Source organism: Sorghum bicolor, chromosome 2, assembly GCF_000003195.3.
Source record: "Sorghum bicolor cultivar BTx623 chromosome 2, Sorghum_bicolor_NCBIv3, whole genome shotgun sequence".
Lineage (NCBI taxonomy): Eukaryota > Viridiplantae > Streptophyta > Magnoliopsida > Poales > Poaceae > Sorghum > Sorghum bicolor.
This window is the reverse complement of record NC_012871.2, coordinates 73,944,275-73,968,052: the sequence shown is the minus strand read 5'-3', so window position 1 is coordinate 73,968,052 and position 23,778 is coordinate 73,944,275. Positions and strand designations below refer to the sequence as shown.

The window sequence follows — 23,778 nt, the reverse complement described above, 5'->3', positions numbered from 1 at the left end:
ATGTCGTCGTCGCCGCGCTCCACAAGAACCACAACCTCTCCCTGGCGCTCGATACGGGCTGGTGTGCACGGGCTGCTAGCACACTGGCCCAGGTGATGACGAGTTGACGAGTCCAACGGTGAACAAGAAAACAAGGAAGAGAGCGAGAGCTCTGGCACGGACGAACAAGAAGGCCCCGACGGCCGTGTCCTTCCTTTCCCTTTCTGGTAGCCAAAATATCAACCCGCCCTCCAAAATATCTGCCGGAACCAGCTGATGTCTCGGTGGACGGTGGGTGCTACACTGCTGCCAACGATCCGGTGCCCGTGACCAACCACGCCCCATCTGGTAGCACGTAGCCATGCACGGCGGTTAGCCAAGATATTTTGTTCGTGCCAGCCTCCGTGTTCCCCTTCTTAAACCCTTGCCGTTAGTGCCACTGCAGCCAGCCACTCTCATTTCCCCTTCCATACCCTGCAGGCAGAAGAAACTTTCAGCCATGGCCACCACCGCGTCCAGCCTCCTCAAGTCCTCCTTCGCGGGCGCCAGGCTCCCGGCGTCCACGCGCACGCCGTCGTCGCCCGCCGTCGTGGCCACCCCGCGCGGCGCCGGGGCGATCCGCGCGTCGTCCATCTCCTCCTCGAACCCGCCCTACGACCTGACGTCCTTCCGGTTCAGCCCCATCAAGGAGTCGGTCGTCTCCCGCGAGATGACCCGGCGGTACATGACGGACATGATCACCTACGCCGACACGGACGTGGTCATCGTGGGCGCCGGCTCCGCGGGGCTCTCCTGCGCGTACGAGCTCTCCAAGGACCCGTCCGTGAGCATCGCCATCGTGGAGCAGTCGGTGTCACCGGGCGGCGGCGCGTGGCTGGGCGGGCAGCTGTTCTCGGCCATGGTGGTGCGCAAGCCGGCGCACCTGTTCCTTGACGAGCTGGGCGTCGCCTACGACGAGGCCGAGGACTACGTGGTCATCAAGCACGCCGCGCTCTTCACGTCCACCGTCATGAGCCGCCTCCTGGCGCGCCCCAACGTGAAGCTGTTCAACGCCGTCGCCGTGGAGGACCTGATCGTCAAGGGAGGGCGCGTCGGCGGCGTCGTCACCAACTGGGCGCTCGTGTCCATGAACCACGACACGCAGTCGTGCATGGACCCAAACGTGATGGAGGCCAAGGTGGTGGTCAGCTCCTGCGGCCACGACGGGCCGTTCGGGGCCACCGGCGTCAAGAGGCTGCAGGACATCGGCATGATCAGCGACGTGCCCGGGATGAAGGCACTCGACATGAACACCGCCGAGGACGAGATCGTGCGCCTCACGCGCGAGGTCGTGCCAGGCATGATCGTCACCGGCATGGAGGTCGCCGAGATTGACGGCGCCCCGAGGATGGTGAGAGGAATTAATTAATACTCTTGGGCTCTTGGGGCGCATTAATTGCGTGTTAGAACCACTCGCTGAACGATCGAGGAACTGATAATCTTTTTGTTGCAGGGCCCGACGTTCGGCGCCATGATGATCTCCGGGCAGAAGGCGGCGCACCTGGCGCTGAAGGCGCTGGGGAGGCCCAACGCCGTGGACGGGACCATCAAGGTGGTGTCGCCGGCGTTGCGTCAGGAGTTCGTGATTGCGTCCAAGGACGATGAGGTCGTGGACGCGTGAGCGCGGGGAGGAGCTTAGCGCGCGCTCTGGCTTCGTTTTTTGGACTTTGCCTTGTTGATGACTTTGTCCGAATGAATTCCCTTTCAGTTAGCGTACATCTCGCTAGCGTCGTGTTAATACCCCAGCACATCATGCCACCCGCATGTTAATAGCGTCGTGTTATTTGTTGGAATAATAAAACCTTGTTGCCTAGCATGCAAGTGCATCTCAATTAATTCCCCAATGGTTTCTGTTCGTTGCCACCCGACTGCCTTCGCTACTAGACGTTTTCTCCGTGTTCTCGAGAACAAAACTGTTAGAACTAGAACGGCCAATACCTGATATAGGCGTGTTGGTTGCCAGCCCAAACACGTCACGCGCTAACTGTGGCTGTCACGGTAAAAAAGTTATTGTTTGGCTCTTGTCTATATTTCGACTGCCACAACTTTTTGTCTAGTCGTTTTGCTCCTTATGTTTGTCATCTAGTGTGTGGCAGAGTGTGGCGGAGCTTTTGGCCACCGCGGCTATGGCAAGTGTGGTTGTGGCGTGGTCAACACTAGCCTGAAACTAAACAACCTCATACTCCAACACTGGGATGTTGCTCCATTCGGTGGTAAGGGTATTATATACAACCTGAAATGCGGCACTCCTCTTTGTGAACTTTACTACGGGCTACGCCCAGCATGTGCAGGTGCACATAACTCCGGCCGCACACCTCATCATCCTTCCACCCGCACACATCCTCTTCTTCCTCCTGCACTCCCCCGTCGCCTCCTCATCTCGCGGGGCTCCAGCAATGTTCATGACGTCTCCACTGTCGTCTTCGATCACAACCAACCCTAATCTAAACCCTATGTTTTAAATATAGCATGAGCGCCCCTTCCTGACCCTCTCCCGTGCTCCGCCAGTGAATTGCCGCCTCCGCCACCACACTAATCTTAGCATATTCTTCTTCTTCTTCTCTGATTGCCGTTGTCGTTGTTGACACCATCCAACCGACATCTCCCATCGCTCAACAAGTGGGAAGTCACGCATGTGCGGAAAGAATCATTTAAGTAATAAAATACATGGAACGACATATTGGGAAAAATTTAGCATTCTACTAGAGTGAAAAAATTGTAAAAACTTTTATAGAAGTTAAAATTAAAATGAACTCTTTATACCATCTTTTCTAGTACCACACAAAGAATTATCTCTTTTTGTTAGGTTCTTAGACGTTCGAGAGACTAGCGCTCTGTACTTAGTGGCGGAACGGGGGAGGGGAGGCACCCCAAAACAGTGAAAGTTCTTTGATATATTATAAAAATTTTAATTATGTAGCACAAAAAAATATCATTTCACCTATTTTGTATGTTAATATTGTGATTTGTGTTATAAATACAAAATACTTTTGTGAAAACATTTAAAAAGATATTGAGACATACACTTGTCATTCATATTTATCGCATTTATGAAGTATTATCATATTATCCGGTCTTTCTTAATGAAAAGTACCCCGCCACTATCTGTACTGTTATTTTACCAACGCTATACGTCTTGAGCCTAGAAGAGCTTGTATGTGCATCTTGACTATACGGATCGGATCTACAAAAGCGCTAGGATATTTAAAAGTCGTGGCCAAAAAAATTGATTTAGCTTAGGCCTAAGTTGCGCACAACACTGTTTCTCTGTCCTCAAAGCAAACGATTTGATCATACGACCGGTCCTACGGTAATTAGTAAAGAAAATAGTTTATCTGTAAGGATTTGTCTAGGATGTGGAAAAGAAAATCCTGTTCCTATATTTTAGTGTGAAATTGGATCCCGTTTGATACCCGGGGATTTTATGGATCCTAATAAAAAAATCTTAGACTCCTAGAATCTCTTCTAAATATCACAAGATTTTAGAAGATTTTTACACAGACACAAAATCCAAAAACATCAGATATTATTTTTTGTCTAAAATAAAATCCGGATTTTATAATCCCAACCAAACATTACCGCGGTTCTTGCAAAAAATCCCAAACGGGCCGGCAGATCCAGGACAAACCGAGGTGGGCCGTAGGGGTTGCAGTGGCCGCCGATTTGCATAGGATACGGTTCGCTGGGTACTTTCGGCACTGACACGATCTGACCCACTGGTGCAGCGGATACAGTGCAGACTTGGGTGTTCGGAGCTGAGACCGGTCCACGGTCGGCGGTCCTCCTCTCCTCCGGCTCCGGTAGGGGCGTCGAGTTCAAAAGAGAGATGGCATGGCACGGCAGGCAGTGGCAGACGCACGCAGCAGCAAGCGCACATGCGCCCCAATTTGTGGGACGGGAATAGGATACCGCTACCGCCCTATCCAAAGCCACTTTGCAGTCGCACTGACGGACATCTGGCTATAGCTTTTTGCCAAGCGGATGATGCTACTGTCCTATAAAACCCAGCAGGGGTACTTTGCTGTTGCGGTCCCATCTCCATTTTTTTTTTCCTGAATTTTTCAACAGGCAGAACAGAATATATGGATGGACAATGTTTCTGCAGCACTCGCTGTTCCGTTCAAGTTATGAAACGGAAATGACAAATGCTGCTTCTTAATGTTGGTTATTGTGGTATTTGTGGCAACTGCCCTTTGACCTTGTAGTGTTTTGTTGCTCAAAAGAGTCGGTTGCATTCGCATTAGTGCAACTACTAGTAATAAGTCACTGAAGCCTGACAGTGACACAGTGATTGGTGACCTCAGTTTCTGGATTAGCCGTTGCAGCACCTTTTGAAATGAGCCTTCTTGAAGCTGAAATGAATGGCTACGATGTCGCAATCACTCACAACGTTGAATTTCACTGACAACTATGCTGGTTAGGTTACCCTACTCTGCTCGGTTCAAACTGCTAATCCTATTTTACCCGCTCAAATTATGGACCATGTTTTTCAAACCATGACATAAAAGGTGCATGGACAATTGGACAGCCGGATTGTTGTGTGGCATCTTACGTCAACGTGCCACTTATACATACTACAGCAAGTAGTCTAGTACTACTCTCGGGTCCATCATAGTTTGACAACACTTCGGGGATGTTTAGAGTTTAACATGTATTATAGCTATTTTGTTTTATTTGATAATTAATATCTAATTATAGATTATTTAGGTTTAAAAATTTCACCCGTAAATTACTTTGTAGCTATGTTTTTAATTTTATAAATAATCTATATTTAGTACTTTATACATGTGTCTCTATTCATTAGAGTATGACAGCAATTAACTATCGAGGACGCCAAAAGTAAACAAATTAAAGAGCCCAGCTAACTGCCTGCTTCGTCCGCCGTTACGATTTCTAAAATTTAGCATCTGTTTGACAGTTTGAGTGAGATAGGACGAGACGATCTTTTGTTTTTAGAGAAAAGAATACAGAATAGAATACAGTTGCAAACTAGCTGGCTGGCGCGATGTAGGAAAAGGACCGGAAGGCCTCTCTCTCTCTCTCTCTCTCTCTCCAAACTCGAATTTTGAATTTCAAGCAAGGCAATTCGCGAGTACAGTATACGATTTTGTGCGCACCGATGAATCATTTTCACAAGTTTCTTATGCTAGGCGGCATGGCCTTTCAGGCTTCAGAGTATCGATCCTTCAAACTGTTGTTCAAACGTAGGATGAGTACTAGCAGCCTAGCAGGAGCGTGGACCATAATATGAGTCACACGAACTCACCGCTCGCATGAAGCATGCATGATGCAATTCATGAATCCCATTCATCGTGAGAAAATTAGGGGGAAAACTCAAATGGACAAAAGCTAGTAGGCACCTTCTCCATCCGGCATCCGGTTCACTCACGCTCTCGCCACCCGTGAAGAGTGAAGAATAATTAGAAGCACGCAAGAAGGTTACAGGGTAACTCTATAAAAAAAATCCTACAGTATTTATGCCCGCCAAAATAGTTTATAGTGAATAGTACTAACATTATATCTTTACTAAGTTTGCTATATACATATAACTCAAAATTATTCTAATAATACTTATTTTATATCATAGATATTAGTACTTTTTTAATATGACTTTGGTCAAATTTTAAATCGATTCACATCTCAAAAGTAATAATTCGATAAGGGACGATTCACATACTAGCTAGTAGTGCAAATAGAGTCCTTATCAATCTAATGAGTTGAATGCTCGAAATTTTTAGTGGTGGTGTTTTGCTTCATGGTTAGGAGAGTTAGGGACACGACAACAATAGTGTCGCCATGAGAATGTCAAAGAATGAGTGAAGACAAAAAAAACTATTAGGGAGAGAAATAAACAATAATGTACTTTTCTGGAATAGGCCTATGGACGGTGGACCAAGCGACTTGTAGTCTGCATTGTGAGTTTTAAAAGTTTAATCTATGTGGCATGTGAATTTGATCTAGGCATGTATTGTATTAGCCTGTATTGGTGAAGCCCTAAGTACCCGTAGGCACATGTGGTTGAGTAGAAATGACAGCCTCAAAGTAGCTTCGTCTATATACACGCCCGCCAAAAGCACGGGTTTAAAGTATATATATATATATATATATATATATATATATATATAACCCATGCGTGTAGGTAGTATGTAATTTTGGCAGCCCATAAAAAAACGTTTACCTTTCGTGAGCCATGACTAAGTTAACCAACCATTATATTACTCTCTTTTGAACTTACAAATATATAGCAGGTCAATGCATGTTTTTTTCACTATCGCAACATGTAAAAGAAATAGCATAAAAAATGATGACATCCCTCGTCTCAAATTGTTTGTCACAAATTGTTGATCCCTCTAGTCTAATAGTCTAGTTCTATCGATTAGGAGTTAACCCTAGCAAGTAGCAACTAATCTACCCCCAGATACCATGGGACGACTCCACTACCACTATGCACCTAATGAAAGAACGCTCGCTACCAGCTAATAAGAAATCGTTAGGTAAAGATATCAAAGAGAATCGTGAATGTGCATCTTGGAGGACTATTCCCCAAAGGCAAAACTCCATCCATCTTTAAATAAAATCAACTTATTGAGTTGTTATATAAGTTAAACTATTATAAGTTTGATTAAATTATAGAACATATATAACATGAATATTTATTATATCAAATTAGTATCACTAGAGATACCATGAAATATATTTTTATAATTTACTTATATTGTATTATAAATGTTGTTTTTCACTACAAAGCTAATCTAATTTATTTTTTGACTTGAGGAAGTACAAAACTTACTAGCTACTTGAGTTGAGATCTGACCGTACAATATATTATGTAGAGACGACTAGAATTTGCATCTATACCACTACTACCTCCATAATATGAAAAAGGATATGGTTCTAGCTCTATCTCTAGTCATGTTTATAAAATTTAATGAAGTTTATGGGAAACATCAATTTTTATAACACAAAATAGGTGTAGTGTGAATGTGTGATAATTGCATCTAATGAAGAATAACTCAAACTTATCAGTAAAGTCTGGAATAAAAATTATGTTCTCCTCTACAAAAAAAATAGTTTCATTAATATTGATACTCTTTAGAACAAATTTGAATAACCTGAGTCGATAATATGGTAGAACTTTTTTTGTTTTGTTTTTGGACCGAAGGGTACTACTCCAGGATTTAAAATTCTAAGGCTCTGTTTAGTTGCCCACCCAAAAATTTTTTAGACACATGTCTGGAACATTAAATGTAGATTAAAAAATAAACTAATTACACAGTTTGGTTAAAAATCACGAGACGAATCTTTTAAGCCTAGTTAGTCTATGATTAGCCTTAAGTGGTACAGTAACCCACATGTGCTAATCACAGATTAATTATGCTTAATAGATTTGTCTTGCAGTTTCAGACGAGCTATGTAATTTGTTTTTTTATTAGTTTCTAAAACCCCTCAACACATTCTTCCGACACATCCGATGTGACACTAAAAAAATTTTCATCACTAATGTATAGGATCTAAGGTTTCCAGAGCAGTTTTTCTCTACTCGTACTTTGCGTCACGTGTTCGAGTGACGACTGATGACTGATCCAGCCTGTACTCCGCACTGCACTCTGCAGCAGTCCAAAGTCCAGAACGCCAGGCAGTCCCACGGTTCCGTTCCGTTCCGTTCCGTTTTGTGGCAGCAGTCGAAGTTCAGTTCCCAACAGTACTTTCCCTCTCATTCACGCCACCGGCCACCTTTTAAAACCCACCACCCCACCCCACTGCAAAAAATTCCTCTCCTCACTTCCTCCTCACTGTCCACAGTTCTCACCCACCAGGCCGGGCGGGCAACCCAATCTGCCAACCATCACGTCGCGTGCCGTGCGTTCTCCCCCGCATCCGCCCCTGCGTTGGCTGCTTCCGGCCCCTCCGGACCCCGAGTTCAAAAATTCCTCCATTGGCGCCCAAACACCAAACCCTAGCCTCGCCCCGGCCCGCCGCCCCCTCCGGCCGGCCGGGCTCGCCAGTCACCGTCGCACGCGGCGGGGGGTCCGCAGGCGGAACATGCGGTGTCCCGAGCCATGGCGACCGGGCCCGATCTGAGCTCCTCCTCCTCCGGCGCCGCCGCGGCCGCGGCCGTACCTGACGCTGCCGCCGCCGCCAGGAAGGACCGCCACATCGTCAGTTGGAGCGCCGAGGTGCGTCAAAGCCCTGTGTTCGTTTCTAGTACTACTGTCTAGCCAGGCGTGTTTGTGTGCTACTGTGCTCCGCAAGTTGCTCAATTCTGCGTGCGTGCCTTTATCCCTGATTTTTTGGTGCCTCGGGTTTGGGATTGGACCCAGGTACGTAGCAATTATTGCGCTTCTTTTTGCTTGAGGAGAGAAGGCGACTTTTTTCGCTTGCTGGGGCTAATCCGTGTAGAAAGGAATTTTCTCTTTGGTTACTGGATTCCGTACCTAATTTTGACTGTTCAATTCAAAAAATTATGCCGTTCCTGATTACCAGTACGCATGTTCAGTCTGAATCCTACTTAACTTTCTATCAACTTGTGAAAACACGTTTTCAATTTTGCACATTTGCTCTCCTCTGATCCTCTTGAGGGCTTCAGGCTACCTTGGGCTGTGTCTGCGGTTTCTCCTCTACGATTGAATTCTTTCTAACGGTTTCACTTTTCTCCCTGTAGGAGGATGGCGTGCTTCGTGCTCAAATCGCACTTCATGGCACTGATAAGTATGTATTCAGTATTCTCTGCAGACTCAAACCGCTCCTTCTAGTTGCTTTGTTTTAAACTTTTAATCACTGTGATTTACTTTCCTTTTGGTAGCTGGACCATTATAGCCGCACAATTCAAGGACAAGACGGCCAGACAGTGCAGGAGAAGGTGTGCACCACTTTCTTCTAATAGAGGAAACATTGGTTAGGATTGTTGCATTCCTAACTTTGTCTGGATGTTTGTTTGATTCCATTTTATTTGTTTGGTTGCTGCTGCAGATGGTACAATTATTTGAACTCAGAGTGCAAGAAAGGTGGGTGGTCCAGGGAAGAGGATATGCTTTTGTGTGAGGTGAGATCTTGACGTTTCTAACTGCAGCTTAATTGCTAGATCTAGGCAGTGAATTTGCTTGAAACTAGACACTGTTGCATCAAATGCTTATGGTTTCCAATTTCCATAGAATTAGATGCTAAGGGGGTGTTTGGAACTGCTCCACAAACTCCATCGTGAAGCAGCTCCACAAAAAACTGGAGTTTGTGGAGTACCTCTTTAGGTGCTCTCACAACTCCACCCCTTTTCCTTGAACAAAGTGTGTAGAGCTGAAACCATTTGGCTAAAAAGCGTGGAGCAGAGCAGTCCCAAACACCCCCTAAGCTTCTCTGTTTTTACTTCTTTAGCGACCTTTGACAGTTCAACACAAATGATTGTGACAGGAGTTCAGAAAAAAATATAGGCTGGACTGCTGGAGCCTATCCTATGTTGCATGATTGCAGATTAATAATAGGTTTGTCTTGTGCTTTACCAGGACACATGACCAATATGCTCTTTAATAGATTAGGGAGCCTAGAAAGGATCATGGTGTCTCTTGAGATTGTGCTCTATATTATGATTTGTGTTGTACCAGTTCTAATCCTTTAGATTGTCTGCACTTATTTTGGTAAATTTTGTGGCGGCACATGGGAATTGGAAACCTCCTATACGGTTTGTTTTGCCGTTATCTTCAAAATTGTTTGTTCTTGCTGTAGAGCTTCTAAACTGTCCAACTGTATATTCTTATCAGCTTGTCACTGTTATGCAGGCTCAAAAAGTTCTTGGAAACAAGTGGACTGAAATTGCAAAAGTTGTCTCTGGAAGGTGTGTTTTTCTTATTGGACTGCTATTTTTTGCAAGGTGAAAAAAGGATAAAAATGAGGATTTGTGAACTAAGGTTTATGGCTTATATTTTGGGGTTTGGTTACAACAGAACTGACAATGCAGTGAAGAATCGCTTTTCTACTCTGTGCAAAAGGAGGGCCAAGGATGAGGAGCTATACCAAGAAAATGGTGTGCCATGTTCCAACACAAATGCAAAGAGGGTTCTCACAGAAACAGGATGCCTGACACCAGGCGGAGCTGCCTCCTTGCTACATATTAAGCAGATGAGGTATATAAAACACAAGCTGAACTTGTTACATTTTCTAAATGATAAGCTTCTTAATGTCTACATATTGTTTGACCTTCTTTTTTATTGATTCTGCTACAAGGTCTTCCAGTTCTGATTTAAAGGAGAACCTGGTACCAAATATGAGATTATTTGAACAAGAAAAGAGCACACAAGATGCCAGGCAACCTCTTGCTACCATTTCTTCGAACAACCAAGATAACGTGAATACAGTTAAATCCCAAAATTGTGAGTCCACTATTCTTGTTCCTGAACATTTTATTTTACTTGTATGTCTTATGTCAGTGATTGAATCATTTCTGTGCTGATAATTTCAGGTGTCAAGCGGGAGGGTAATTTTCTGAACAAGGATGACCCAAAAGTTGCTACTTTATTGCAGCAAGCTGATTTGCTTTGCTCCCTTGCAACAAAAATAAAAAGTGACAATACAAGTCAAAGCATGGATGAAGCATGGCAGGTATGTATGGCTGCACCAACTTCCTGTTACGAAGTTCTCAGCTTAAAACTCTTGTTGCTTTATTGATAGGTAACTGTTTTTACCCCTTACATTTTCAGCAACTGCAAGATCATTTAATGAAAAAAGAGCACAATGAAGTGCCAGAAAATAGTGGGTCTGAAATAGGTTCACTCCTAGAGGAGCTTGATGATTTAATTGTAGACCCCTATGAGAGTAAAGATGAAGATGGACAAAAGTTAAGGTAATTTGTGAATAAATGCTAATTTTTTGGGTCAAATATGTCGCTTCAGTTGTTGACCCATCATTATTTCCTATGCAAAGCGAGCACATTGGACAAACTGATGTGGACAATGATCACTGTAACGGTTCTTCACAAACTAGCATAGAAGTAACATCAAATATGGTCCCAGAGGAAATGATGAAAGATTGCCCAGTAGATAACTGCAAAGAGGATAATAGTCTTTGTAGAAATGTGCTTTCTGGAAGTACAGAACCTTGCCCAGGTAACCTATGCTATCAATTGCAACTTAGGTAGATTATTATCTACATCAAAGAAAGGCTATCTGAATTTTTTGATGACAAAACAGGTGCAATACCAGCATGTGGAAATTCGAGCAAGGACCAGGTTGCTGAAGATAGCAATAGCATGCTTCAACGTGTAGAATCTACATCTCCTGTTATAACAGATATTGATGATTTAATCATAGACCCGTATGAGAGTGAAGAGGAAGATGAAGAAAATTCAGGGTAAATGATGGATATTTTCTCATCCTTTCATTCATAATATTACTTAAGATGTTTATGCATCGTTATTCCAATTAACAGGGAGCAGAATCGACAGATTAATGTTCATGATGAGCAGTGTTTTGGTTCTTCGCAAACTGTCATGGAAGTGATATCAGACATGGCCCCTGATGAAGTGATGAAAACTTGTCCAGCAGGTAACTGCGAAGAACATAATAGCATTTGCCAAAATGTGCTTTCTGGAAGTATGGAACCTTGCCCAGGTAACCTACACTATCTATCATTACTTATCTATATTCTATTTCATCCACATCAGAGAACAAATATTGAAATTTTCGAGGCTCAAACAGGTGCAGAAATACTAGCATCTGAAAAATTGAGTGAGCTTGATGAAGATAGTAGACTTCAATGTATGGAGTTTGCTTCTCCTGTTTTGACAAATTTTGAGAGTAAAGACTGTGGAGAAACACCAGCACCACAAAATCTTAATGAGATTGCTGAAGATAGCAGGCTCCAATGTATTGAATTCACCTCCCCAGCTCACACAGTTCTCCGAGATAAAGCAGGTGTAGAAAACTTTGCATCCCCAAGTTTTGCTGTGGTTGCAAAAGATAGTAAGCCTCCATCTTCGGAATTCACGTCCCCTGCTCACACAGTTGCAACATTCCAACCGTATGCAGACGACATGCCTACCCCCAAATTCACTGCTAGTGTAAGCTTTCGTTTTCCATGACCTGTGCCTGAAATTCATATTTGCAAATATTGTTGTACCTGAATTAAATAACAAATATGTTGTTAAAGCTGCTCACATTTGTATTTTTCAATCTTTTCAGGAGAGGAATTTTCTGCTGTCTGTGATAGAGCTGACCTCACCAGGGTCAAGGCCTGAAACTTCTCAGCATCCATCTTGCAAAAGGGCTCTTCTTAATAGCCTTTGAAATGTGTTTGCATAAAATCCCAAGACCAAGCCTGCTATGCCCCTCAGCATAATTTGGCTACTCCTATATGCATGAAGTGTGCCCACCCGCAAGGGTTTCATAGTTTGTTTTGTTTTGTTTGTTGTGTATATAACGATGCATTGGTGTGGTTGTATTAGCATACAGGAATGAAAGGGTGGTGGTGTAAGTGTTTACAGCTTGTATTCAAAATATAGAATAAGTAATATTCTTTGTGTAATTAACTCTTGTAATTCTTCTCTCGGGTGCGAGCTATCAGATTACTGTGTAGTGTGATGTAATGGCTTTCCTTTGTTGAGCTTTTGAGATGGAAGAACCGACATACAGGGTATGGCTGTATGCTTTATATGGTTGGAAACATGAAATTCTGTTGATAGACTGCGTTTGTCGTAGCTGATCAGGCACTAAGTTTTCTGTCCATTCAGAATTAATCTCATGTATTGTCCAGGCCTCCTGATATGTTCATCTTGTCGTGTGCTTTGTCAACAAAGACCACAGTAATCCGATCTGGCAAACTGGCTGTATCATACTGACAGAGTGACTGTCATAATACTAGTTGGCTGTTAACATTAGCTCTAGTAAATCAAAACACCTTAGTTAAGTAGCTTGAAAGGAGTATTTATAACTAATGAAAAGTTATTAACTGGCTTCCTTCAGGCACCAGCTAATAATTATTAGCTGTCTGGATCCAAACGACGACCAGCATTACCAGATTCATGCCCAAGTGACGCATTTTGATTGATTTGGACTGTTATGTTTGTAGCCCATGTAAAATGAAGTGCAGGCCCAACTGCCCAAGTAACTGCCAAGCCCAAGTAAAAGGAATCCGAGGAGAAGCAGCAAGGGCCACGTGTACTTGACCTGGCCTGCCTCGCTTTCCTTCGCATCCGCCTCGCTTCGTCTTCACTCTCCGAAAACTTCCCGCCCGGCCGAAGCGAACAAGCAGCCGCCACCAATGGCTGCCTGACCTTGCGGGCGAGAGCGGCGGAAAGTAGCTTGGACTGAGGAGGCCTTCCAGAAGCTGCCGGCGATGCAAGGTTAGCGTCAGCCTCGTATCGCCGTCTCAATCCCCATCATGATCTAAAGTTTGGACTTTTTATGTGCCTTTTCATTCATTTGTTTTTTATTAATGCTAATAATAGAACTTCTGGAGCTAGTTCAATCAATGCGCTCTTACCGAGGTTTTCTTGTGGACTGATTCTGTCCATTTTTTTGTTGTTTGTGAATGAGAGATCCAGGTTGCTCCGTTTTTTGATCCGTTCCTGATTTGTTCCTGGACTCGTTTGAATCCATTACATTATTAGATCTTGATCTGCCAGTTTGTGCTGCACAGTTCAAGGGTTTGGACTTCAGGAACTGCTAGCTCGTGCTGCAGTATTTGGAGGATCCGGTCTCGTAGTCCAATGTATGAACTCTTTTTTTTTCCTTCAAAGTTTTATGATTTTTATGATTTTTTTTCGAACCCCTCGAGCCCCGCGAAAGGAATTTGCTCTTGCGAACGCAACCGCGGATTCATCGTGAGTCCCCGCAACTCTCGTTGGCCGCGTGGACGTTTTCGAGGGAGTTTTTTTTTTTCTTTTTTTCTTTCCGGTTCGCAGTCCCGAAATTTCGAAGGAGTCCAATTTTCTTTCAAATTTCAACCCGCATCCGCGAATCTCTCGCTTTCCCAATCTCGCCCCCTCTCCAGGCGTTAACCCTTGCGGCGATTTGGTGCGCAGCTCCGCGTGAGAGCTACGGGCACGCCGCGATGGACTTCGAGTACGTCCCCGCGTCCCCCGGCAGCAGCAGGTGGGCGGGCGAGTCAGCGGCGCGGCGGCGGCAGCGCCGACTCTCTTCGCCGTCGTTGAGGACCTACCTCACGCCGGCCTTTGACGCCGTGGCCGGTGGGGACGGCGGCGTGTCTGGGTACACTTCATCGTCGTCTTCCGGCGGTCTCGAACTCGGGTTCGACGCCTCGCTCCTCCGCTACCGCCGCTCCTGCTTCGCCGCCTCCGCGGACCTCGACAGCCGCGTCCTCCTCTACTCCCCGCAGTCGGCGCCGCCGCCGCCGCAGATGAGGGCGGGGTACCTGGTAGCGGATGATGGGGTTTGGGCACCTGGCGGTGGCCACTACGGCTCCAAACATGAGGTACTTGTGCTGCTCTCCAGATCTAGTTTTATTGGCAATTTGGGGTCTGATTAGTCAATAGCTGAAGCGTAGTGATGATTTGTGATTGGCCCTAGTGGTTGGATCATCAATAGCTGAAGCGTAGTAATGATTTGTGATTGGCCCTAGTGGTTGGATCATAGGCAAGATTAGTTTGGTTGCCATGGTTGCATGATTCCAATGCTTTGCTTCAAGGAATTTCCTGTTAACTATAGTGTGGAATGTAGTTGAACTGAGTCCTTGGAGTTAAGGGTTGCTCAAAGCGGTTTAACACAAGACATAGGTTTCATCAAGCCAACTTATGCACATGTGGACCACATTTTTGCTGAGAGAATACACATGTTCTAATGCAATATCTCAGACAATTTGCTTTTGCACGGACAGTAGCATTTGCTGTGGTTACCTTGATTCTAGTTCTAGATATACAGATTGACAATTTATTAAGATATTATGAGAATTAGTTCATTATCATTATCGTTTACTAACGACTTCAGATTTTAGGGAATGTGTCACACTGAGCATTATTTAATTTTAGTGTGACGTACTCTGTGAATAGTTATGGATTTGCTTTAATGAGCTTCTGGAAAGTACATTGCTTCTATTCTTTCTAATGAAAGAGAAGTTCATGGTGTTATTCTCTTCAGAAAAGGACAGAGTTTAGGATCTGGTTCGGTTATTTGTGGTCCCTTTGTTTCCATAGAGGAAGCCACATCCCCAAAATGTTGCTATCCACCATTTTACAACATTGGAGATCCCATTACATTTCAGACATACATGACTTATGTGTATTCTTGTCATTTAATATTACTATGCGAAGTAGTTAATCCAGTTCTGATGTCAAAGCTCAAGTGTAAATTTCTTCTATATCTTCCTTATCAGGCTATTCATGTTAGGTAATGTCCTTTGAGGGGCATTACCAGACAGATAGGTCCGTTACTGCCTGCTTTAGTTGGAAACAACATCAACACGCTTGGGCGCTTGCAGGCGGTTACTGCCTTGCTGGTTTTCCATGCCCTGATGGACAATGTCTCAACTAGCTTTTGTCGTGGCATCGGCGCATCACTGCTTAAGGGCATGTTCAACGCCGATGCTTGCATGGGTGTTTCCAGGTGGTTTCTGCCTTGCTGGTTTTCCGCGCCCTGGTGCCTAAACTAGCTTTTGCTGTGGCATAGCTGCTTAAGAGCATGCACAACGCCGATGCTTGCTTGGGCGCTTGCAGGCAGTTACTGCCTTACTGGTTTCCGTGCCCTGGTAGACGACACCTTGACGAGCTCTTGTAGTGGCATCAGTGCTAGCTCAAGCACCAATGCATGAGGTCCTTTTTCAGAAAAACAACTAAAATTTGCAGCTTGAAAAAAATGGAGATTGGTGTGAAAATTCAGTTGTTGCCATCGTAAATTAGGACTCGTATGTAGGCGCTTAATTTTTCTGTCTTTAAACATCTATTTAAACATTCCTGCATTGTACATGCCCTAAGTATGCAAGTTGCAATACAAAGAGAGTATGTGGACTACGCATTTTATAAGACCCAATGTCAGCATTTGAACATGCCCTGATGTGCTGAGTTTTTTTTCCCCATTCTTTTAGCTGACCTGTCTGTCTTATCCAATGGTTTAGCATTTTTTTTTTCAGAATCAGTGCATAACTGATAATCAAAGCAACCATAGATAATGCACACTAGCATCATTCTTTTGCCCAATTCCCTTGACTGGAATTTATACTAACATATTTTTACTTGTTTATTTATTATAATATATATGTTGCATAGGCTGGGCGGCTTACTGGCGCACCAGGTTTTCAGGATTCAGAAAACCGCATTTCTTTTGTCTCCGCGCCACAGACAAGTAGCAATCTTCCTACTACAGTTCTCGGCGCCTCCACCTTGGCCAAGCTTCCTGCTGAACTCCAGTTGCCAGAGGGCAGCATCGTAGCGACCAATGCAGAGCTCCCAACGCCAGGACCAGACGCTACGCCTTCAGCTCTCAAGTCATCTGCTGATCCAGAACCTTCAGTGGAGGGCGATGAAATCATTGAAGCTCTCTACGGTGACAGTGGTCGTCGCAGGCTGCCCATTTTCAGGGAGATCTGTCCAGAATGAGTGTCAGCCTCAGCATGCTGAACATTGCTGATGGATGCATTTCGGCTCTAGCTGTATATTCTGTTTATCTATCTTGTACCCATAGTCTTGGTAGCTGGAGGATTATTTCTAGTTTGCTAAAGGAGAATCTCTCTTCTATTGATCTCTTCATTAAGTGAGAAAGCTATGATATACATTACTTGAGTAAGCCGGCAATTGGCCCGTTTTGCTTGCCGTTGGTTGGAGGTGAACCTTAGCATATATATGAATTTAGCCTTTTTTTGGCCCTGTGGAACTGAGATGCAGGTTTTCCATACCCACTCGATGAGTGCCTCGCATCATACGCATACTAGCATGTTAAGTGATGGATGAAATTACCGTTGACTGATTTATTGTGAGAGAAAAACACAACTGACTGGCAAAAAAAATGTACGCTTGATAAGACAAGCGAACAGGCATACCTGAGTGGATATGTGAATCAGCTTATTGAATGAGGGATGGCAGATGTACTAGCTACTAGCGTAAATAAACATTCCAGCAATTGATTTCTGCCAGCCAACAAGTTACATGCAAACTTCATCGGGATAAAATTGGATGTACAATGTTTCCAAAACTATGAAATATGTTCAAAATGGCATTGGGGTTGGAGTGTTTCATTTCATATGACCACATCCAATCCTATGCATTGTAATTAAATGCTATTGGTAGCCTGTAAAACTCCAAAATGAATTGTGCATTATGAAACTCTATTGCATCAACAGTCCCGACCGCTTTAGTTAGTGTGGCTGAAAATTGTAGCATGAAACTTCACAATAATAATGGTCTAAGGACCGAAGCCGAGGCCCCCCTTTTAATAGTAGTGGCTTGAAAAGGTAGAAAATTGCTGTGAAGTTTTAGTCATTACCATCACAAAATTAAGGCAATTCTAAGTGTAAGTTTCATTCTTACTAAATAACATGCCACATAGGCAAAACTGGTGGCATAGCATGAAATTTATGACCGGAGAAAAGAGTTGGGTTTTATTAGGATCGCTATGAATCCAGAATAAAACTTCACTGGGAGCGTTTTGTTTCATCCTCAATCTTTCTCTGATAGCACCATGAAAAATTTAAATGCTTTGGCTTAGCATGTGAAACCGAAATATAAATATGCATTGAGAGATGTTGTTTCGTTCATCAAATTGAATCTTTAAAGAAGAGGCACTTTTGGAAACCACATAATGAAACACTCCACTAGAACCATTGAAGGTGAAGTGGTGCTTTTGAAGGCCGCATAACAAAATATCTACTGGAAATATCCTTATGTAGACGTTTACTAACAGTCCTGCACAGAACGTGTCCCAAGTCTTCAAATTGCAACACAACACTGTGTGGAGTTATGGACTAGGCATTCTATAAGCCAAACCTCGTTTACTTTCAAAAAATTTTTACAAAAAACTCCAGATTCTCGTTTACATCGAATCTTATAGCGCATATATGGAGCATTAGATATAGATAAAAATAATAACTAACTATATGGTTTAAATGTAATTTGCAAAATAAAAATCTTTTAATATAGTTAATCTATAATTAGACAATATTTATCAAATACAAACAAAAATACTACAACATACATTTTGCACTGTCAGTCGGTTCAAAACAACCGAAGAGGCAAACATATGGTTCACTAGCATCATTCTTTTGTCCAAATCCCTTCCTCCAAGATTTTTTTTCCCCTTCTCCACGTCGCCGCCCTGCCGGTGAGCCGCCCCGGCGGCCACCCCGGCCCCGGAGCCGGAGGCCTCCATATTTCCCCTCCCGTCCTCTCCTCCTCCTGCTCCCTCGCGTCCAGCCTGCTGCCCGCGCCGGCCAGTCTCCGCCCGTCATCGACTTCGGCCGCCCTGGTTCACTTGACCTCCTGCGCGGATGGCGCCTCGGGTGATGCGGGGGCCACGGCCACTGCCGACCTGGAGTGGACGCCAACGCAAGGGGGCTCCAAGATGCAGTTCCGGGGGCTCGCCATCGCGGGCTGCCACCTTCGCCGGGGCCGCTGCCGTCGCACCCTCTTCCTGGCAGCCCCACCGTGAGCCCTCGTTCCAATGGCCGGTTGGCCACGATTCATCAGCCGTCGTCGCCAAGGTCGTGGTAGACCACTCTTCGGCCAGCTCCAGTTCCGGGTACTGTTCGCCGCGGGACGAGGTCTCCACCACCTCTCTCCAGCCTCCGTGCATGTCCTCGCCCTCTGGGTGCTCTCCCCAGCAGCCTGGGCTGGCCACTTGTGTGCCTGATGCCGATGGGGCGGATGCAGTTGTCGGCGCTTCTTCGGGTAACCCATCTGCTGCCCTTCCGTCCTCGTTGCCGGAGGAGGAAGAGCCTCTGTCGCCTGCACTTCAAATGGAAGTTGCATTGCCGGAGGAGGAGCCTCTGTTGCCTACACTTCGAATGGAAGTTGCACTGCAAATGGTAGTTGCAAAGTTTATTTTGTTTTATTTAGATGCACATGAGAAGAGAATGCTCTCCACCGATGATGTGAAGTCCCTATCGCCTGCATTTAAAATGGAAGTTGCGATCGAGATTTTGTTTCGTCTTGATTTGGCACGCAAGGAGAGAATACTCTCTGACGATGAGCTTGATCTGATCATTCATCTGAAGTCCCAATTGCCCTGTCTTGAGGCAGAGATTGGAGAAGTTAATGCCCATGGGGCGGATGTTTTTGTTGTTGTTGAGGAGGAGGAGGAGGAGGAGGAGGAGGAGGAGCCCTTATCGCCTTCACTTAAAATGACAGCTGCATTGAAGATTATGTTTCGTCTTGACTTGGCACGCGAGATGAGAATACTCTCCGTCGATGAGCTTGATCTTTATGATGATATGAAGTCCATATTGCCCCGTCTTGAGGCGGAGATTGGAGAGGATAATGCCGATGGGGCGGATGCTGTCAAGGAGGAAGAGGAGGATAATGCCGATGGGGCGCATGCTGTTGAGGAGGAGGAGGAGGTGGTGGTGGAGGAGGAAGAGGAGGAGGAGGAGCCCTTGTCGCCTGCACTTCAAAAGGAAGTTGCAATCGAGATTTTGTTTCATTTTGATTTGGCACGCAAGAAGAGAACACTCTCCGCGGGTGAGCTTGATCTGATCATTTTTCTGAAATCCCAATTGGCCCGTCTTGAGGTGGAGATTGGAGAAGTTAATGATGATGATGAGGAGGAGGAGGATGAGGAGGACGGGGAGGAGGAGGAGCCCTTGTCGCCTGCACTTGAAATGGAATATGCATTGAAGGTTATGTTTCGTCTTGATTTGGCACGCGAGATGAGAACACTATCTGCCGATGAGCTTGATCTTTATGATGATATGAAGTCTCTACTGCCCCGTCTTGAGGCGGAGATTAGAGAGGTCGCCGCTGCTCCTAGCATCGCCTTGGAAGACCCTCCGAGTTGCCAGCCGCATGCACCATCCGTTGCTCTTGCTGGTGCAAATGCGGTGCCGTCGCCTATGGTTCCCGGCGCCTCTACCTCCATCAATCTTTCGGCTGACCTCCAATTGCCAGAGCGCAGCGTAGTAACCAATACAGAGCTCTCAACGCAAGGACCAGAAGCTATGCCTTCAGCTCTCAAGTCATCTGCAGAGCCAGAACCAGCCGTCGAGGACGATGAAATCACTGAAGCTCTTTACGGGCACAGTGCCCGTCGTCGCAGGCTCCCAATTTTCAGGGATATCTGCCCGGAATGAACGACTGTCACAGCCTCATCATTCCCAACGGTCGCTGATCATTTGGTTTCTCTCGCGGTCACTTCTATTTTCTAGTTCCATAATAGGGCAGAATCTAATCTCTCTTGTCTCTTCTCATGATCTATCTCTTCCTGAATCGAGAAAGCTACTTGAGTAAGCCGGCAATTGACCCGTTTTGCTTGCCGTCGGTTGAATGTGAACCTTCCTCGGCTTATGTGTTTGTCTCGTTTTTTGCCCCCAGTTTTACTTAAGAGTTTATTAAAGCCGTGCGAGCTTGGTATGGTATCTCGTCAATGAGCAGTACTCCATGGTACACTGGCGACATTTCATCTGCATCTCTGCATTCTGCATGCCATGGTACAGTACCGGCTCACTGAATTTGCAAGCATCGATCTGCATCGCAATACGTTTACATCTCATAATCGACCTGGTGCAGAACACGTTCACGTCGCAAACTTGCAAAACGTTTTGAACTGACAGTGACAGGTACGTTCTTGACAATTTTACACGCTACTACATGCTAGGACCTCTATAGGCTACAGAGTAAGCTTTTGTGTTCAAAGGTCTCCATCACCATCAGGGCGCCGCGCCGCCGGCGAGCGCGAGCCAGAGACCTTCCTCTTGACCTTCTCGGTGGTCCTCTCCAGGGCCTCCTCGGTGGCCCTGGCCGCCGACTCCGCCGTGTGCTCCACCGTCTCCTTGCCCATCTCCAGCGTCTTCTTCGCCGCCTTCGCCACCGACGCCGGGCTCCGCACCAGATGGTACCTTAATAAACAGATAATTAATAAACAGACTTGTTTATTAATATAAACAGATAATCATCTACCGCGGCTCTGCGTGCCGGATGTTGAAGCACGCGAGCTTGGCCCAGGCGCGGAGCGCGTCCAGCCAGCGCTCGTGCCCGGCGAGGCCGATCGCCAGCTCCACCGGCTCACGGGGCGGGCCGTTCCCAGGTGTCCCCGGCACCCCCGGCGGCGACAGCAGGAACAGCAGAACCGACGCCACGACGAGCAGCGCGACGACGGAGACGATGGCGGCGGCCATGCAGGTCGCCACCGGCCGCGCGGCGGCGTCGCCGTCGGCGCCGGCGCCACCCTTGCCCTTCTTGCCGTTCCTGTTGCCTCTCATTGCCGCGGGCTGCTGCAAGCCGGTGGTGATCGAGAGACGTCTGCCGCGCGCGCGGCTGGAACCGGTGGAGCGAAGCGAGCGAAGTTAGGCGACCCCCCTCTGGACCGGACCCATGGCCATGGATGGACTGGCCGGGAGCTTTCTTCGTGCGGGCGGACACGTCCGGCGACACGTGTTGGGCTCAGGAGCCCCTCGGCGGCCCGGAGCGCGGTGACGTGCCAGCGCACGTGTCAAGCCACGTCGGCTGCTGCTTGGTAAATAAAAAAAAAAAACCAGCAGACGCATGTCACTACTCATTACGAGGCGAGGCGTGGCGGAGGAGTTGATTGCACGCGATCGAGTGCCATACGTCGCCGGGCTGTTGGAGGGCACGACGCAGGTGGCCGATCGACGGCACCTGCGTCGAGAGCCACTGATTCGTGGCGGCCACTGCATGCGCGCCGGTCGCGACGCACGATCCAACGGGACGACGAGGCCTGACCTACCACTACCACTCCACGTCTCTACCAGACCCATGGATCTTGTCACTCAAAGTACGTACTCAATTATACGTGAATGGTGAAAATCCGTTCACCTGACGTGTTTACTTACTCCTGCTGTCATACCTCGATGAGTGATGGCAGGGGAATAAGAATCGGCGTATCATATGTTGGAAATAAAAGCAATTTAGTGATGCATAAATTAATTCTGACAATAAGAAAAAGGCTAACAACATGTATCACAGATATATGAATCGAAACTAGCACTATGGTTTAAACCAAGTTTACAGAATCTAGTGCTAGCAACAGAAATAATATGAAACCGAATAACACGGAAAGGATAGATATGTGGGGTTGTCGGCGCGAAGGAAGAAGAAGAAGACCGTCGATAGAGATCGGCGAACACCGGGCGTAGTGGGAAGAAGACGTCCAGCGAGCAGTCGCGACGGCGCTTCCCAAAAACATGATACGCCCCCTACCCCGTGCAGGGACGCGAGGAGACGTAGGCTTCGGAGCCTGCTCTCCCGACACCGATGGCACGTCGGCGACGGGATGGGGAAGACGGCGGTAGCGCAGTAGTGTGGCGAGGAAGAGATGAATCTCCGGTGTAAAGGACGACGTCTCGCCCCATATTTATACACGCGTCGCACGCAACAAATAGACAAGCAATCAATCACCGTATTATGGAAACTTTACCTGCCGTTTACGCACTTGCCATAATACAAAATAATTGCTTACCAAATAGGCCTGTATTATGGAAACTTTACCTGCCGTTTACGCACTTGCCATAATACAAAATAATTGCTTACCAAATAGGCCTGGGAAATCGCCGGACAATTCACACCGCCCCGCCCGGCAAGGCGAGCGCGCGCGTGTGTGGTTCTTCCTTTTCCTCTCCCCAATTGCTTCAACAAGATGGAGATAGCTCAACTTTTTAAGTTGGCCTCACTCCACTTGAAGTAGTAAGGTGGGACTAAAGTCCCCCACCTTTTCATATATACATACATGTATGAGTGGATTTTTAGAATTTATTTGGAATTGTTTGGCACAAACATCGTACCCGGAAGCTTCGGCCTTGGTTCAGTTCACATGCGACTGCGAGGAACGGAACCTGGGCACCTGCCTAACAACCACGGGCTCTGTTGTCTGCTCGATCTACTCGACGCTAACCATTGAGCTAATCCGGTTTTATAATGGGGCAGGTTTGTTTACACACTTGCTACAAGACAAGGGTGGGAAGGGAAGGTGTGTGTGTGTTAGTGCCGTGCCGGCGGGGGTTTGGAATGTAGTGCGATCGATTGATTAGGCTAGCTACCAGCCTCGACCGGTGTTGAATACCGAACCGTCACTGTATCGTTAACCAACTCACTCATGGAGACACGGGTTAAGATTTGGCATCACAAACTCGTTTACATTTCTTTTCTTATTAAGGCTGTAACACTTTCGTTTGTTGGTGGTAAATATTGTCCAATCATAGACTAAATAGAGTTAAAAAAATCGTCTCGCGATTTACAGACAAACTGTGTAATTAGTTTTTGTTTTCGTCTATATTTAATGTTTCATGCATGTGCCGCAAAATTCGATGTGACGAGAAATCTTAAAAAATTTTAAGAACTAAACAACGCCTAAGAAAAAGTTAAATATGACTGTGGACACGGGTTAAACACTAGTTCGTTTGTCCACTGCAAGGACCATGTAATCTCTCGAATTCAAAATTCAGTGGGACACCACATATTAGCTTTGGACTCCCAATCAAATTCCGCTGAATTCCTTTCCGCAAAAAATTCGCTAAATTCAAAGAAGGTTTTATTTCCTCCAAAAGAAAAAAAAAACTAGTAAAAAGCAGAGACACCCCTCTCCCTGCACCACTGCAACCCAGGCCAGGATCCGAAGCCACCACGGTAGGAAACCCGCCGGCCGCACTGTCCGACCGTTAGTT

The 23,778-nt window shown here is 46.0% G+C and overlaps 4 protein-coding genes across 6 annotated transcripts; 3 read left to right on the top strand and 1 right to left on the bottom strand.

Moving 5' to 3' along the window:
• Positions 409 to 1,854, top strand: LOC8063504 (thiamine thiazole synthase 2, chloroplastic). The gene is made up of 2 exons (XM_002463177.2): positions 409 to 1,369; positions 1,472 to 1,854. The coding sequence occupies exons 1-2, from the start codon at positions 479 to 481 to the stop codon at positions 1,637 to 1,639; spliced, it is 1,059 nt and encodes a 352-aa protein (XP_002463222.1). The 5' UTR covers positions 409 to 478; the 3' UTR covers positions 1,640 to 1,854.
• Positions 7,788 to 12,684, top strand: LOC8063503 (transcription factor MYB124). 2 transcript variants are annotated; one of them, XM_021452142.1, is made up of 14 exons: positions 7,788 to 8,195; positions 8,681 to 8,727; positions 8,822 to 8,878; positions 8,989 to 9,061; positions 9,789 to 9,844; positions 9,954 to 10,133; positions 10,243 to 10,379; positions 10,469 to 10,608; positions 10,707 to 10,849; positions 10,930 to 11,111; positions 11,196 to 11,355; positions 11,434 to 11,615; positions 11,703 to 12,064; positions 12,186 to 12,684. In XM_021452142.1, the coding sequence occupies exons 1-14, from the start codon at positions 8,079 to 8,081 to the stop codon at positions 12,288 to 12,290; spliced, it is 1,941 nt and encodes a 646-aa protein (XP_021307817.1). In that variant the 5' UTR covers positions 7,788 to 8,078; the 3' UTR covers positions 12,291 to 12,684. The 2 variants fall into 2 exon arrangements, with proteins under 2 accessions (XP_021307817.1, XP_021307816.1); XM_021452141.1 differs by having other exon boundaries at positions 7,789 to 8,195; positions 10,234 to 10,379.
• LOC8079360 lies at positions 13,189 to 16,826 on the top strand. 2 transcript variants are annotated; one of them, XM_021452186.1, is made up of 3 exons: positions 13,189 to 13,345; positions 14,027 to 14,436; positions 16,223 to 16,826. In XM_021452186.1, the coding sequence occupies exons 1-3, from the start codon at positions 13,339 to 13,341 to the stop codon at positions 16,550 to 16,552; spliced, it is 747 nt and encodes a 248-aa protein (XP_021307861.1). In that variant the 5' UTR covers positions 13,189 to 13,338; the 3' UTR covers positions 16,553 to 16,826. The 2 variants fall into 2 exon arrangements, with proteins under 2 accessions (XP_021307861.1, XP_002463220.2); XM_002463175.2 differs by lacking the exon at positions 13,189 to 13,345 and adding an exon at positions 13,390 to 13,713.
• LOC8063502 lies at positions 20,606 to 21,580 on the bottom strand. The gene is made up of 2 exons (XM_002461022.2): positions 21,059 to 21,580; positions 20,606 to 20,997 (listed from the first exon to the last, which is right to left on the bottom strand). Exons 1-2 carry the CDS (start codon positions 21,358 to 21,360, stop codon positions 20,790 to 20,792), a joined length of 510 nt encoding a protein of 169 aa, XP_002461067.2. The 5' UTR covers positions 21,361 to 21,580; the 3' UTR covers positions 20,606 to 20,789.

What these genes read in the sequence shown, in the direction of transcription:
- LOC8063504 (XM_002463177.2), top strand. Translation starts at nt 479, where the DNA reads ATGGCCACCACCGCGTCCAGCCTCCTCAAGTCCTCCTTCGCGGGCGCC. An exon ending in TTGACGGCGCCCCGAGGATG is followed by an intron (nt 1,370 to 1,471) that starts GTGAGAGGAATT and finishes TTTTTGTTGCAG; the next exon opens with GGCCCGACGTTCGGCGCCAT.
- LOC8063502 (XM_002461022.2), bottom strand. Translation starts at nt 21,360, where the DNA reads ATGAGAGGCAACAGGAACGGCAAGAAGGGCAAGGGTGGCGCCGGCGCC. An exon ending in ATCCGGCACGCAGAGCCGCG is followed by an intron (nt 20,998 to 21,058) that starts GTAGATGATTAT and finishes CTGTTTATTAAG; the next exon opens with GTACCATCTGGTGCGGAGCC.
- LOC8063503 (XM_021452141.1), top strand. Translation starts at nt 8,079, where the DNA reads ATGGCGACCGGGCCCGATCTGAGCTCCTCCTCCTCCGGCGCCGCCGCG. An exon ending in TCGTCAGTTGGAGCGCCGAG is followed by an intron (nt 8,196 to 8,680) that starts GTGCGTCAAAGC and finishes TTCTCCCTGTAG; the next exon opens with GAGGATGGCGTGCTTCGTGC. An exon ending in CCCCCAAATTCACTGCTAGT is followed by an intron (nt 12,065 to 12,185) that starts GTAAGCTTTCGT and finishes CAATCTTTTCAG; the next exon opens with GAGAGGAATTTTCTGCTGTC.
- LOC8079360 (XM_021452186.1), top strand. An exon ending in ACTACGGCTCCAAACATGAG is followed by an intron (nt 14,437 to 16,222) that starts GTACTTGTGCTG and finishes TATGTTGCATAG; the next exon opens with GCTGGGCGGCTTACTGGCGC.